The following is a 14,476-nucleotide window of genomic DNA, read 5'->3' as shown; positions in this document are numbered from 1 at the left end:
TTTATTTAAGAGGGTTTTTTTAAAACATATTTTCCCCCCCCCCCCCCATTTTTTTTTAAGAAGTCTCTTATGCTTATTGAGACTGTATTTATTTGATCAACAATACAGTAAAAGGAGTATTATTGTGAAATATTATTACAATTTAAAATAACTGATTTCTATTTGAAAATATTTTATATTTTTAGATTATAAAAATTTAATATAAAAAAATATATTTTTAATATAAAATATATAAATGTATTTATAAATATATTTATTTCTGTGATGGCAAGGCTTAATTTTCAGCAGCCATTACTTCAATCTTCAGTCTTCAGCATGATCGCTAGAAATTATTCTAATATGCTGATTTTAAGCATTTCTTATTGTCAATGTTGAAAACAGTGTTGCTTAGTAATTTTGTGGAAACTGATACTTTTTTTTTACGTTTCTCTGATGAAAAGAAAGTTAAAAAGAACAGCACTTTCTTCAGGTTTTCAGTGTCACTTTTGATTAATTTAATGTGTCCCTCTGGAATTGAAGTATAAATTTCTTTTTTTTTTTTAAAGGCAGACCATTATCATCTGCCTTGACTAAAGTCTGTTACCTCGACTGGTATAGATCTGGAGAGTTGTATAATCCACATAAGATCAGTACAATATACATCATCTCTCCAGCAGAGTTGTTGGTCTCTCCCAAGGCTAAACTAACTGAAGCTGTTTCCATAATGAAAACTTCATCTTCATTACCACATCGAGTGCCTGTCACACAGTTGAATTTGGAAGCACTGTGAGTTTTCAGAGCTGAAATAATTAACATTTAAGCTTTAATAGAAACGGCACACATGGCTTGGTTGCCAGGAAAACCTTCTCCCTGGTGTATCTTCCACGCATCTTTGGAGAGGACATAATGGAGATCTCCTGTGGAGCTCAGATAGAAGACTGCTGTGCCTGAGACCCCTGCCTGCAGACGCTGCATCCCGGGTGCTGTAATTAGGTTCCTGAAAATGGGCCGAGACTTCCTGACACAGTTTCAAGCAGCAGCAGTTTGGCTTCCCATTAACCTCCCTTCTCACCCCATTCATACAGCACTGCTCACATCTGACAGGTAGATGGAGGGGGGTCTTGATAACGAGAGAGAGAGACCACTCTCTGACCTTCAAGCCTCCCTCCAGTCCTCTCGCCATGATCCTTACTCATCAGACTAATTTTTTCACTTTTCAGATCGGGTCTCTGCACCATGGCCTTGGATGTGTGAGTATAATGTTTCACTGTTTTTAATCCTCTTACTGTCATTAAACAATTCAAGTCAGATTACCATGGTTACAAAACAGTAAAATAATTTATTTTAATTTAGGGTTTTCTGCATTCTTTCTGGTCCGTTTTTTTTCCAAGTATGATGTACTGTAGTAGGTTGGAGATATATATATATATATATATATATATATATATATATATATATATATATATATATTATGCGCTTATTTACTATACAATACTAATAAAATCTTCAAACAAACAAACAAATAAAAATGATGCCCATAAAATCAGATCATCATCATATATGCCTATAAGTAGCTGTAAATGATGCACAAGGTCATCATAAATATATAGCTGAAATCTGAAATATTTGTCCGGTTATTGGTATAATATACTGAAAAAATGGTGTATGTAAAAAAACATACATATTGTGTTAAACATGAAATTGTGAAGCTATATATATATATATTATGCGTCCTCTGCTTATTTTATGCATAGAGCAAATATAAATACTCTGTAGAGTATACATATACAGCAGGAATAGTAAGTCGTATGCTAGTGTGGTATTTTTGGGTCTCAGATATTCAATAAATCAATATCTGTGTCCCACACACAGGTGCTGTCTCTACCACATCGCAGGCTGGTATGTTACTGCAGGCTGTTCGAAGTGCCAGACCCTAACAAACCTCAGAAACTGGGTCTCCACCAGAGAGAAATCTTCCTATTCAATGACCTTTTAGTGGTAAGAAAGCACACACATCATAGCCCATGATGCAACGCGAGACACGTAAAAACAGGAAAAAATTAGGTTGAACAGTCTTACATCATAACGTTTTTTGTTATGTTGTTATGTTTTGTTGTTATGGTTGTGTAATGGTCCGCAAGACACATTTAGTCCAATTCTAGGTCAGCAATTGTGTACATCATGTGTCCATGATCAGAAAGTGTTACTCAGCTTTTCCAAAGGCTCAAAGAATAGAGCCAAGGATAATTAGGAACAGATGAGGTCCTAATGTGACATTCTTTCAATTCAGGTCACTAAGATTTTCCAGAAGAAGAAGAATTCGGTGACGTACAGCTTCAGGCAGTCCTTTTCTCTATATGGCATGCAGGTGCTTCTGTTTGAAAACCAGTGTAAGTACCCTCAGTGAAGGGTCAAAGCCCTTCTGACCCCATATTGCCCTTTTCTGGACTATGTTTTACCTTGTTCGTACAGTTTGATTGCACTCTTTCACTTTTGTTCTGGTGTGTCGAGTAAAAACCAGGCTTTTCGCTTTGCAGGAAAACATGAAACAGGTGTTAAAGGTCATAAAATACTTCTGCTGTTAATTGAAAACAAATTAATTCTCAAAGTATTGTGTATTACGATGCATTTTCTCACAAAAAGATTAAAATATCTGTCATGTGCGCTTGTGATATGTGAGAATATCGATCAGTGCGTCCCTCTGAAAAGGGCACGTCTGAGTGCTGTCATGATTTGCCGGTCTGTAAATATTTCTCTCCCGCTGCTGCTTTTCAGATTACCCCAATGGAGTGCGTCTCACTTCAGCTCTTCCAGGCGCAGAAATCAAGGTTCTCATTAACTTCAACGCCCCCAACCCGCAAGACCGCAAGAAGTTCACAGATGACCTGCGGGAGTCCATCGCAGAGGTGCAGGAGATGGAGAAGTACAGAATAGAGTGTAAGCAGCTCTCATAATACGTTATTTTAGAAAAAGATTGACCAGGATAGTCCACAGAAGAAAGAAAGCCATAAGGGGCTTGAGCAATGTGCTGGTTTTTCACACTGCAAACCCTGTTTATTGTGCCTAAAAGCAGTGAAATGTGTGTGAAATTACATGATCATTGAAGTTGACGTCGTTTTATCCAGCCGAACTGGAGAAGCAGAAAGGTGTGGTACGTCCCAGCATTTCCCAGAGCTCAGGGCTGAAGAAAGAGACAGGAAATGGCAATCTGAGTCGCACCAGCCTGGATGACAGTTACGCCATGGGTGAAGGCCTCAAGAGAAGTGCCCTCAGCAGCTCCTTACGTGACCTTTCAGATGCAGGTGAGTGTGCAGACCCACATAAGACATGTCATGAATTTCTGGCTTTATCTGTCACAAACATTGATTATTTTTTGCAGTCTTGTCCAAACAATACTTCGCCTCTTGCCAAAGTAGAGCGCTGAATGCTTGCTTCTAAATTGGTGTTTGTCCACAACCATTAGTGTAGCCTCAATTCTTTATCAATTAGAGCTGGGTGATACTGTATGTAACATATTCAAGGATTTTATTGCCAATTTAAGATTAATTTAATTTGTTTAATGTGCTTTTATTTGACTGTTAGGTTTCCTAAAGTCCTTGTCATTAGACTAGTTTTGAGGTACTTGTCTAGTGAAATCAGTATGCAAAATCATCTTTGATTATTGTCACTAGATTTTTACCAGTGTAATTAATTAAAACTAAAACCAGAACTAATAAAAAATAGTTTTTGGTACTAAATTGAAATAAATGTTGCCTTGATAATTAACTAAAATAAGTTGAAGTACTAAAATGATTGAAAATTATAAAAAAAAAAAAAATAATAATAATAAAAAATAAAAATAAAAAAAAAAATATATATATATATATATATATATAAATAAAAGCTAATTCAAAATGGTAATAAATATTATAATAGTATATCAATTATACTAAAATAACACTTTTTTTTATACATAAAACTTTTTTATATTCCCATGGCTTCTTGGTTGAAATGAAGAAAAAAAAAAAAGTAAAATTTCAGCGCAAATTCACAAATATCAAGCTATATATTAAGCTATCTATCTATATCTTTTGTTGGTATTATAGTATAATTGTAATATTTACAAAATGCTGAAAAATATCTAAATAATAGTAACCTGCCACCCAGCCCTATTATGAATGTCCTTTGCCATGGCTAATGAAGCTAGATGCATCCTGACAAATATTATCTTCCACATTAGTTGTTTTTTCCCACTCTATAATTGAACCTTTGAACACAATTCACAAGCTGTAATATATCCACACCCTATCTAGCACATCGTTTTGAGCCCTAAACATGGCAGTCACTACGCAGAAAAAAATGGATAGTGTGACCTCACATGCTTTCTCTGTTAGAACAAACATTTAACAGCACAGTCACGCTCCGTAAGTGTGAATCGAACTCAACCAAGCTGGCCGCTGAGCCTGACAGCAGGAGTCACGACACATGTGAACTAGAGACATGTCTGGCAAAGCTATGAATATCCCATTCCAGCAATCCTCTGCAGTGAAAACAGCACTGAAAATGTGTGCAGTATCTTTTAATTAATGCATTAAAGAAACGGTTCACCCTCAGGTTATGTAAGATGTAGATTAGTTTGTTTCTTCATCAGAACAGATTTGGACAAATTTAGCATTACATCACTTGCTCACTCTGCAGTGAATGGGTGCCGTCATAATAAGAGTCAACAAACAAGACTCCAGTCCATTAATTAACGTCTTGTGAAGTGAAAAGCTGCGTGTTTGTAAGAAATAAACGAAGTCCTCCATCCATAAAATGGCTTTTTCCAGTAAAAAGTCATCTTGCCTGAATCAGGAGAGAAATATGCACAGGTCAAGAATCATTTATGGGTAAAAACAGTTCTAAAAAAATATGTCGGTGGATTTTGATGTGGAATGATTTTGGGCTTTTTCACTAGCAGAATGGGTACATATCTTGGTTTATGGGTACATATCTTGGCCTGAATCATTAGTTTCTTACGAACTCTTATACGTACTGCGTACTTTCTTACAAAGCTTAGACGTTAATTGATGGACGTGTGGATTACTTGCCATTGTTATCAGTGGGCAAGTAATGTAATGCTAAATTTCTCTAAGTCTGTTCCGATGAAAAAACAAACTCATCTGGCCTGAGAGTGAGTAAATTTTCAGCAAATATCCATTTTTTGGTGAACTATTGCTTTAAGACGAAACTACACGTATAGCAGTTGATAGCTCTCCTAACATTGACATTCAATCATTCCGTGCTTATTAAAGATTGACAAAGGTTTCATACTGCCAGTCTAGGCTGCCACATTTGTCTTTGTCCATACATCAGAAATGATCAAGATTTTTTTACCGTTTTGCTTGTTTTTGTTCAGTTGCTGCTACGATCTTGTGTAGGGATTTCAGTTTGTAGTCATCAAACCCATTTGCTCAAGACTCTTGAAGATGTTGAAGATGTAGCTTTATGCTTAGTGATCTTAGGACCAGTATATCCTCATCCTTTGGCCCTTTAAAAGCTCCTGATCCACCTAGCTCTACCCTCCCTCCCTTTCCGGACAACGACTGCTTGCTTCGTGTTTCAATAGCGCTCCTGTAGGCAGGCAGGATATATATGCCTCTACACACGCCTCTATATATCTGACTGTTCGGGCGTGCTCTAATCTATCATATTGCATGTCTCGCTCAGGCAAGCGGGGGCGCCGCAGCAGTGCAGGATCTCTAGACAGCAATATGGAAGTAAGTACCGTGATATAGGACGCAAGTACCTACAACAGGCCGCTATTCTGTGTGACAATGTTGCGTTTTGAAACTGCAACTTTGCTTCATTTGTTTCTCTGGTCTGTCTACCATCTTTTCTTTTTGGTTGCTTCTTTGCTCAGTAGTTTCCACTGTCTGTATGTGTGTGGTGTTGTTTTTGGACTATGTAGGCCACCCTGCATGCATGGGCTGCCTGTTCCTGTGGAGCTTATGTGGAATGACGGGGAATTCTGCCCCCGTGGCTCACATCACATATTGTAACATCTCCACGGTCCAACTTAGTCAGCATGACTCAACTAATGCAAACATCCCAAGTCACGTACCGTGGGCTGTGTGTGTCTTTTTATTTTGTAAATGGTTACGATTTGATTCCTGGTGGCATGTTTCACTTGGCCGTTGCAAGTGAACAATAAAATGGTGCGCCTAAGCACTTCAAAAAGTGCAAGTCTTCATTTCCTCACCAGCCTCCTCCAACCACTTGACCTCTTCCTTTTCAGCCCTAAGCACCTTTTACCCCTCGGAATGCCTTGAAATTGTTTCCCATCTGTGTGCAGATAAGCATAATAAACATGAGGGAGTTTAGCAAAGGTGTTGCTTTAATAGACTGGATTTGGATTGTCACCCATTTAGTCCGTATAGGTTATCATGTGTGCCAGTTTGTTTGGCAGCCCGTCCTGGAATGCAGGATAAGCCCATATGCTCGCTTTAACATTACTAAAGGCTGACTAACTCAATCTTGGCTGTTTCAGCTTTTGCATGTAATGCATGGCTTTCAGGGATCTGCTTCGGTCTTTTATAAATGCATTAACTGCTGATGGATGGTCTTGATGCATTGCTTGAGTGCTGTGTCCTTGTTTTATAATACTGACATAAATGGAATCATTTACTTTTTATGTGATACAATTTTGGGTATTAAATTTGCATTGCCTTTTGGTAGATATTACACTACCGTTCAAAAGTTTGGGGTCGGTGTGATTTATTTTTTAAAGAATATGAAAGAAATGCAAGGATGCATGTATAATGTTACAACAGATTGCTATTTAAAATAAATGCTGTTTTTTTTTTCATCAAAGAGTCCTGAAAAAAATGTATCATGCTTTCCACAAAAATGTTAAGCAGCACAACCATTTTCAACATGGATAATAGTACAAAATGCTTCTTGAGCACCAAATTGACAAATGGCAAAATGAATGTTTGGAAATGAAAACTGATATTTCCTACTGACACACTACAGCAAAAGAGAAATAACTGACTTAAAACCATTTTTTAGTTGATGAAAATACTATTGTTCTAATAATTTTGGCCACCACTGTAAATTACATTTTAAAATGTTAAAACAGAAAACAGTTATTTTAAATTTCAAAAAAATTGTACCCTTTCATTTATGCCGTTTTACTGTGTTTTAGTAAATGCAGCGTGGGTGAGCGTAAGAGACTTCTTTTAAATACATTTTAAAAATCTTACCAACCCCAAACTTTTGAATGGTAGTGTATATATATCCTTTTTATTGTTTGAAATATATGGAATATATATTTATTAGGAATGGGAATCAAAGAATTTGTTTAAAATCAAACTACACTTACTTGATTCTGAATATTTGGTACTTCTTTAACTTAACAAATATACAAAATAAAAACTGTTACATTTCAATGCGTTTTATTATTAATTAAAATTCCCTATTATGACGAAGCTCTGTTCTGAATTTGTCTTTAACTACACATTGCTTTATGAACAACTAGTCATAAACTAGTTTGTGGTCTTCTTGATTTGTACATGATAAAAGTAATTACTTAAGTTCAAGAATCAAATGATTCATTCAGTGAGCCACTTGTCTGATTCAAACCAATAACTCACGACTCCACGACTCGTTTCTTACATGACTGGGAGTCTTTTTAAAAATTTGTGGATTATTCATGGGAAAAATAAGGTCATTGAAGACCTGTTAATAAAACCAAATGTGATGAAAATAATTGCTGTTTTTTTATATTGTTTTGATTTTAAAAATGCCTAAATGGATTTTTGGTTCCCAACCCTAATGATTACACACTTAAATCAGGCCAAATAAACATTTAAACATTTAGAATGTGGAATATTCATAAATGGAACTCATCAAGCAATCTCGTGTTTAACTTCTCCATTCTTTCTCTCCTCATCCTCCTGCAGGGGTCCATCATTAGCAGCCCCCACATACGGCGTCGAGCCACTTCCAGCCGCGACTGCCCCTCCCGCCAGCAGTCCATCCCCAACTCCTCTTCTCTCCTTGGCTCCCTGTTCGGCACCAAGCGGGGCAAGTCGCCCTCTCTGCCTCCCCAGGCCTCACACCCCTCCCACCCGACACTCATCTCTCACACCCCGCACCCTACCAACCTGCACCACACGGCCCGTGATGGCGTCACCGAGACCCAGGCCCAGATGCACCCCCACCATACTCAGTTTTGCCACATGCAGAATCCTCCTCCGTACCACCACCACCATCACTACCACCCCCCAGCGCACATTCAACACCCACCCCACCAGTACCACCCTCCACCCGGCCCCTCGTCCTCTCACAGCCACTCGCACGGTCCCCATGGCCACGGGCCACACCCCTCCCACTCACAGCATGCACCTCACCACCACAACCAACCTCCGGCCCCTCCTCCGACGGCCAGCAGCACCAAGCCAAAACACAGCGGCATCAGCACTGTGGTTTGAGCCCCTCCGTAAACTCTTTCCACTTGGGAATGGGACCGTTTTTGGCGGGGTGACCGTTGGGCCTCTCTTTAGATTGTAACGTGCAACGGATTGTTGCTGCCTACAAGGACACGAACAAAAGGGCACCATGACTCACGTTTCAACTCATCCAGCACCCGTTTCCTCTGGAAAGGGGAGCCACACTGTGTAGCACCGGTCTTCTCTTTTGGGGCGGATAGAACTCAAATCATCAGTTCTTACCAGTCATTGCTCAAGCTGTAGAGCCCCAGATAAAGCTGCTGCTGCTTCTTTTAGGCTCGATTTGAGAGACTTTCAACCCTCTCGACTTTGGCGGTGAAGCAAGAGCATGCGCAAAAGACCGGGGCAACTGTTTTCTTGTGCTTAATTACCTAAATGCATAATCAAATAGCCTGCTTATTAGTTTGCAGAAACTAAAGTACGGTTTGAGAGAAGTCGGTCACAACGAGCGGTGTTCCAGTATTTAATGTAGCTGTAGACCACACATTTCTGTGATATAGTTAGGGGACTATAATGTGCCAATTATTAAAAAAGCAGTGACTGAGTTATTCCAAAAAAGAGAAAAAGAAAAAAGATGTGCTTTGTTTGTGTCGTGCATATAGTATTTTGTAAAATAATAATAATAATATTAGCAGCTATTATTATTATTATTGTTATAGGACAAAAATGATCCGAAGCCTCAGATAAAATCTCAGTATTCTCTGTGTACTCTCGAAGTTACTAGTTTTCACTGATACTGAACTCAGTAGGTGGCCAGTTGAACAACATGGAAATTATTGGTTGCCTTGGAGTTGGAAGACTCTCCCGGAATCTCCAGCTTGTGTTCGCTCCACCTCCTTCGGGATCTACGTAGCACAAACCAATCACAGGGACTGTGGGAAGGGTGAGGGCGGAACAGGGAAGCTCTTGGATGGATCCTCCACGGCCTCGACTCGTAGGTTCCGGCCACTGCTGCAACATGGTTTTATTTTTTTAACTATTTTTTTAGAGATGAATAAATCAATATGAAATAAATGTACATTTGAAGATGTTTATGGTAAAGCCGATGAGATGGAGAAGGCTATTTTGTCGTCTAACATTAGGGGTAGTGTTTGGGTCGGAGGAAAGCCAGAGCTGATGGAATTCTCTCCCCATATTTCAAGAGTGAGTTTGTGCAGAGATGTTGATTTTTCTCAGCAGGCTGAGCGTGTGCCCTCTTCTGTGTGGAAATGAAGTAGATTTGATACATATTCTTCTGTCCTCCTGTGAGAATGCCTTTCACCTGCTCAGAAACACAGCTAATGTAATGTAATCTGATGTAATGTAAACTGCATATAATATGTAGCAGTGGGTCAGTCGGATGAACGGATTTGGACATGTTTTTTCACACATATCCCCTTTCTCGTTTCAATTTTTGACTTGTTTTATACTGTAAGTAGATCAACGGTGACGGAGCTGTGATTCGATGTAATAGTTTTGTGTGTTGACACTCTTTTAACTCAAGTACAGAGCTTCTGAACAGCACATGTCATTGTAAATAATCACTTAATGTACAGAAACCACGGCTGAAATGAGCTCGCTCTCTTATACGAGACCAGTGTCAGCACATTTGCTGTGCGTTGTTTCTCTTTTTTCTGACTTTCTTTCTTTTTTTAATGAATTAATCATGTGCAATATGTATGTTTCAGTTTTGTAAATTCAACCAGTTGGTTGATTTTGTTTGTCGTTTCTGTTAGCATATTTCCAATATCATACATCAAACCCCATATTGTTTCTCGCCCCCCACCGACATCTTGTTCTCCCTGGTCTCTGTTTTACCTGCAACCTACAGTCAGGAATGTCAACTAAAGTACTCTTGCATGTATATTGTACAAAATATTCTCTAGATATTGCATATTTCCAGAGATATTATCAGTGTTACAGTTGACCGTTGTTAAATGAGTTATGATGATGATGAGCATATTAAAATCTGTAGACTTCTCTTCATTCGAAATGTATTTAGCCTGTTTCGTACCGAAATAGATTCAATTAGGAGACATCTGTTTATTGTTTATCTGGGCTTGAAAAATCAAACACTGAACGTCAACTAGTTTATAAAGGAAAATATTAGCTGGTAGCCTAATCGTAATGAAGTGCCGCCGGGGCACATCCGTATAATAATAATAATAATAATAGAAGCTTATAGATAATAAGAGCATAAATCCGTGTTTATGTTGTTATCAGACTTCATAACACCTGGCTTGTTCCCAAGATGCACTGAGGCCAGTAATTTGTACAGTACAGCATTAATCAGACTAGGACAGCCCATCTCTGTGTACAAATGCGATCACCCAAAGCCATTTCTGACTAAACAACCCACCATAAATTCAAACAACTGTCAAGAAAATGTCTCTTTCTATGTTTTTTTTTTAGGTTTTTCACCTTTGTGTTGAATGTTTTTTATGGATTTCACTGCAGTGTATTGTAAATGTATTGTGGTGCTTCAGCTTTGTACTGTACAGTACAGGACGGTCAAGTCAAAACGTCACAAAGCTTTGCATGCAGCTGATGCCTAGCACCTCTGGTTGAAATGTGAGCTTATTTAAAAATGAAGAAATGTGCTTTCTTTTTACTATGTTTTTCCTCATCTTTTGTTTGTTCGATTGTTTTGTTTTTTTTAAGTGGTGTTGGCTTGCTGTTACATTTTATACTGCGCCACTGCATTTCGGCATGTATATCACTTGTTTACCCCCTAAAAAGATCATTACGCTGTACATATCACAAACCAACGTGAGAAAATAGACAAAAAGCATATCATATATAAATCTAATATGGATGATAAAGGGAAAGTGTAAGGGTAGGGAGTTGGGTTGACGTGTACATAGTCTGTATAATACTTTTTTGTTTTTCGCTCAGCCATCGCATTGATGGTGTAGTCCTTTTTCACCTTAAAGAGACTCATATTAACATGACACTGCTTCTGCTACCAAATGTACTTCTCAAATTTGTCATAGGATCTTCTTTAATAAGCCGACTGTTACATAACTCTCATCGCCTTTCATGTGCGTCCACTCATACATTTCATTTTTTTAATTACCAAACAAGGAGAGGATGGTTTTAATATGCATTCTGTTTCTAAGTAGATGATGAGACCCTATTGATGTTTAACTATAACTGTGACCATGTTGAGAACATGAAATAAAACAATATACCGTAAAATTCCTAACTTGTATTGTTCTGTATGAAAGCACACATTGTTGAAATCATTTTGAATGCATGTTTCCAAGTCCTTAAAATTTTCTGTGCATCTCAAAAGCCATTTATGAGTAAATTCTTGTATTGTAGTTATATATGAATCATAAGAAATAGCCTTCAAAACTCTCCAAATTGAATTCAACATACTGGTACATTTGAGTCTGCGGGGTCTTTATGAAAGGTTTGCTGGGTCTCAGAATTCTTGCAAGTCTTTCTCACTCTGACATATTTTTATTCACACGTTTCAGTTAATAGTGATCAAACTAAAGCATTCTGTGAATAACTGGTAGGTTAGTCTCTATTCGTCTTCTCGGTACTCCTTGAGAGCTTTTATGAGCTTTGATAAACTGGAGTTTCTTAGTGTCTTTATATTTGTGGCTGTCAAACTCAAGGTCAGTACATCCTCCTTTATCCATACATGAGGTCTGAATTAGGAGCCAAGACTTCACACAAATGCTTTGAAAATATAAAAAATATATATATACATTACTGTTCAAAACGTCAGTAAGGTTTTTTTTTTCAATACTTAATTCAGCAAGGACGCATTAAATATATCAAAAGTGACAGTAAAGTATTTAAGGTGTTACAAAATATTTCTATTTCAAATAAATGCTGTTCTTTTGAACTCTTTCGTTTTCACCATTGTTAATGTGTAATATTTCTCGAGCATCAAATCAACGCAGAATGATTTCTGAAAGATCATGTGATACTGAAGACTGGAGTAATGATGCTGAAAATTCAGCTTTGCCATCACAGGAATAAATGACATTTAAAATATATTACAATAGAAAACAGTTACGTTAAATTGTAATAATATTTCACAATATTATTGTTGTACTGTGTTTTTGATCAAATAAAAGCAGCCTTGGTGAGCATAAGAGACTTCTTTGAAAAATATTAAAAAATCTAACCAACCCCAAACATATATGATAAGGTTGAAAGTTTCAAGATTCGTGTTTAAGTTGTGAATGACTGAATAAAAATGTTGGTCCCACTTTATATTAGATGGCCTTAGCTACTATGTACTTACATTTAAATTAATCATTTGGTACAATGCACTTATACATGTTTTTACATTGTACTTATATATTTTTTAAAATACCTATATGTAATTACATTTATAATTACACTGACCCATCCCTTACACCTTAACCTATCCTTAACCCATACCACCAAACCTGTCCCTAACCTTACCCGTATCCCACCTCAATAGCAGCAAAAGTGTTTTGCAATACAATATGAACACAATAAGTATTTTTTTTATTTAAGTACATAGTAGTTAAGGCCACCAAATATAAAGTGTGACCAACATTTCTTATGCATGTGACCTACAGACAGGTGGTGAGAAAGAGACGCTGTGTCTGTCTGGCCTGCTGTAGGCTATAAATAGAGCAGCTTTGAGGGTTAAATCCTCATTGTCAACACTAACGGCGGTCTCGCTGCCCAAAGATGGACTGGAAGGAAAGAACCCCGCTAAACTGCTCATTACTGTTATTTCAGTAATATTTGAACACAGGAATTCACCTAAATCCGAGCAAGTACTGTGATGAAATCAGAGGCCAAAGAGAATTGACGACGATCAATGTTTTCACTCAACATTGAAATTAATAATTTGTGTAGTGCAGCTAAACACTGACATCTGCAGGCCACGAAATAAACTGCAACCAAACCGACTCGTGTTGTCATCAATGTGAGACGAAAAATGGGTGAAAGGTGTTTCATTCATTTGTGGGGTGATTGGGGTGAGTATCTACCTTGAAGATGAACCTGAACAAACTTATTGTTTTGTCAAGATCGGTCAAACTTGGGAGAAATGTGTTTGCTGCACGAGGAGCTTGTCTGCATCACTTTCAGTCGCGACGCTTCATTAGATCCAGTGCGAGGAGTTTGGCATATGCCAAAGATCTGTTCCTGGGCAAAGTAAACAAGGTAATGTCAACAAACTACAGAATAAATTGTTGCTTTACTGACATAGCTATTAAAATATGACACCACTTGAGCAAGGTCAAAGAGTCTTATAATCAATAATAGCGATGATAATGTTCATAATATTTATAGTTATTACAGTGGATGGTTTTCTTTTTGGTTAAATACTCTGGATAAGACTGCATTGTTACTGTACATTAAAATTATATATATATATAAAACCATTACGCCTATGGAGAGTCCCCATAAACCATAAAAACAAACCTGTGTGTGTGTGTGTGTGTGCTAAACCTGACAAAATCTCCAAAAACCTCCCTTTGGGGACGTCATTTGTAAAACTGGTATAAAAATAAAGTAAACAAAGTTTTTTTTAAATTGTAAAAATGCAGAAAGTTTCCTGTTTAGGTGTAGGGTGATAGAATATACAGTTTGTACAGTATAAAAACCATTACGCCTATGGAATGTCCCCATTTAGATAGCTAAGTAAATGTGTGTGTGTGTGTGTGTGTGTGTGTGTAGCCAAGTCATATATATATACTGTATATATATATATATATATACACACATCTTTTAGGCTGAAGTCTTTCCCTACCCAGAAATCAGTCATGAAGAATTAGAGGAAATAAACCAACTTGTTCAGCCTGTGGAAAAGTTTTTCAATGAAGATGGTGGGTACAAAAGAAGCATGTATTAATGAGTTTTTGTTTAATTATTGTGAGGTCTCTCTTCATATATTATGTCACGTATATGTATATATACGGGTAATGTATTATACTGACTTGTGTTCATCTTGGAAAAATATACTTTAATACAGTTAATTCACAATTTATAATTAAAGCTGATTTCTGAAATACTTTTGTGCTTCAGTGGAAGCAAGGGAATCTGTC

At 37.4% G+C, this 14,476-nt stretch overlaps 2 protein-coding genes across 9 annotated transcripts in view; both read left to right on the top strand.

Moving 5' to 3' along the window:
* The window catches only part of LOC107566873 (IQ motif and SEC7 domain-containing protein 1-like), a 224,830-nt gene extending 213,201 nt beyond the window's left edge, over window positions 1-11,629 (top strand). For 7 of the 8 annotated variants that reach the window (XM_016252467.1, XM_016252880.1, XM_016252672.1 and 4 more), the window contains 7 exons: window positions 1,200-1,229; window positions 1,852-1,977; window positions 2,270-2,369; window positions 2,755-2,916; window positions 3,105-3,281; window positions 5,668-5,717; window positions 7,902-11,629. In XM_016252467.1, coding sequence (XP_016107953.1) covers window positions 1,200-1,229; window positions 1,852-1,977; window positions 2,270-2,369; window positions 2,755-2,916; window positions 3,105-3,281; window positions 5,668-5,717; window positions 7,902-8,432 — 1,176 coding nt within the window. In that variant the 3' untranslated portion in view covers window positions 8,433-11,629. The remainder of the gene's footprint in view (window positions 1-1,199; window positions 1,230-1,851; window positions 1,978-2,269; window positions 2,370-2,754; window positions 2,917-3,104; window positions 3,282-5,667; window positions 5,718-7,901) is intronic. The other variant, XM_016252950.1, reaches the window with a different exon arrangement.
* A 1,713-nt stretch (window positions 11,630-13,342) lies between these two features.
* LOC107566791 (acyl-CoA dehydrogenase family member 9, mitochondrial-like) overlaps window positions 13,343-14,476 on the top strand; it is a 9,725-nt gene continuing 8,591 nt past the window's right edge. The window contains exons 1-2 of the mRNA XM_016252366.1: window positions 13,343-13,592; window positions 14,164-14,257. Coding sequence (XP_016107852.1) covers window positions 13,425-13,592; window positions 14,164-14,257 — 262 coding nt within the window. The 5' untranslated portion in view covers window positions 13,343-13,424. The remainder of the gene's footprint in view (window positions 13,593-14,163; window positions 14,258-14,476) is intronic.

This window comes from Sinocyclocheilus grahami, unplaced genomic scaffold (genome assembly GCF_001515645.1).
Source record: "Sinocyclocheilus grahami isolate Dianchi unplaced genomic scaffold, SAMN03320097.WGS_v1.1 scaffold3.1, whole genome shotgun sequence".
NCBI lineage: Eukaryota > Metazoa > Chordata > Actinopteri > Cypriniformes > Cyprinidae > Sinocyclocheilus > Sinocyclocheilus grahami.
Note: the sequence above shows the minus strand (reverse complement) of the source record. Positions and strands in the feature narration are given on the sequence as shown.